Here is a 1,409-nt window from a genome sequence, read left to right on the forward strand (position 1 = left end):
TCATTACTCATTTAAGCCGTCTCCAGCCATTATTAGTCTCAAAGTGGGTTCCTCGTCATCGAATTTGAAATAAGTTAACCCTTTAACACAGAATTGCTAATAGAAATACAAAAAGAAAGCCTTCAACAAAGATATAATTTAACAGCTACAAATTAAAACAATAATGGTTGGAGACGGCTTGAATGGGTAATGAAGAAAAACTTTAATATAAGTTTAACATAACAGCAAATGTACAACGTTTCGACAAGGTTTTGTCATCATCAGGTACCAAACAATACAATTAAAACAATAAAAAACACAGAAGTAAAATGTCAATAAACAGAATTATAATGCAAATTCTTTCACTAAAAACCACGTTGTTCATATCTACTATACACGTTACATGTTGACACAATACAAAATACATAACATTACAAAATAAATTATTTGAAAACAATTTAGCCACAACATAAATGATTTAAAAACTATGTCTTTATAGCTTTGTAACTGTAATGTGCCGCCATCTATGAATCGCAAACTTCAACACATTTCTTTCCGGCATTATGAAATAATTAATAATTAGCAGAATTCAGCCAAATTAAGACTTTACAGCTTAAATTCTCATCAACCAGGATTAATATTCGAGCTGTTACCTCAGTAAATATCAATATACACTATAACGAAATACAACACTCTCTGCTTGTGGTACTGTACAGGGAATAATTTTGGAAGGACTGTGCAGTATGCTTCCTAGAACTTCTTCTGGTATTGTGCAGGGAACAATCTTGGGAGGACTGTGCAGGATTCTTCCTAGAACTTCTTCTGGTATTGTGCAGGGAACAATCTCGGGAGGACTGTGTAGCATTCTTCCTAGAACTTCTTCTGGTATTGTGCAGGGAACAATCTTGGGAGGACTGTGCAACATGCTTCCTAGAACTTCTTCTGGTATTGTGCAGGGAACAATCTCGGGAGGACTGTGCAGTATGCTTCCTAGAACTTCTTCTGGTATTGTGCAGGGAACAATCTTGGGAGGACTGTGCAGCATTCTTCCTAGAACTTCATCTGGTATTGTACAGGGAACAATCTTGAGAGGACTGTGCAACATGCTTCCTAGAACTTCTTCTGGTATTGTACAGAGAACAATCTTGGGAGGACTGTGCAGGATTCTTCCTAGAACTTCTTCTGGTATTGTGCAGGGAACAATCTCGGGAGGACTGTGTAGCATTCTTCCTAGAACTTCTTCTGGTATTGTGCAGGGAACAATCTTGGGAGGACTGTGCAGCATTCTTCCTAGAACTTCTTCTGGTATTGTGCAGGGAACAATCTCGGGAGGACTGTGCAGTATGCTTCCTAGAACTTCTTCTGGTATTGTGCAGGGAACAATCTCGGGAGGACTGTGCAGTATGCTTCCTAGAACTTCTTCTGGTATT

The 1,409-nt window shown here is 38.3% G+C and overlaps 1 protein-coding gene across 1 annotated transcript in view; it reads right to left on the reverse strand.

The window, feature by feature from the left end:
* The window catches only part of LOC106476580 (PDF receptor-like), a 17,064-nt gene extending 15,800 nt beyond the window's left edge, over positions 1–1,264 (reverse strand). The window contains exon 1 of the mRNA XM_022380399.1: positions 668–1,264. Within this exon, the coding sequence (XP_022236107.1) occupies positions 668–1,264 (597 nt within the window). The remainder of the gene's footprint in view (positions 1–667) is intronic.
* Between the last annotated feature and the right edge of the window lie 145 nt (positions 1,265–1,409).

Source organism: Limulus polyphemus, unplaced genomic scaffold, assembly GCF_000517525.1.
Source record: "Limulus polyphemus unplaced genomic scaffold, Limulus_polyphemus-2.1.2 Scaffold10941, whole genome shotgun sequence".
NCBI classification, from domain to species: Eukaryota; Metazoa; Arthropoda; class Merostomata; order Xiphosura; family Limulidae; genus Limulus; species Limulus polyphemus.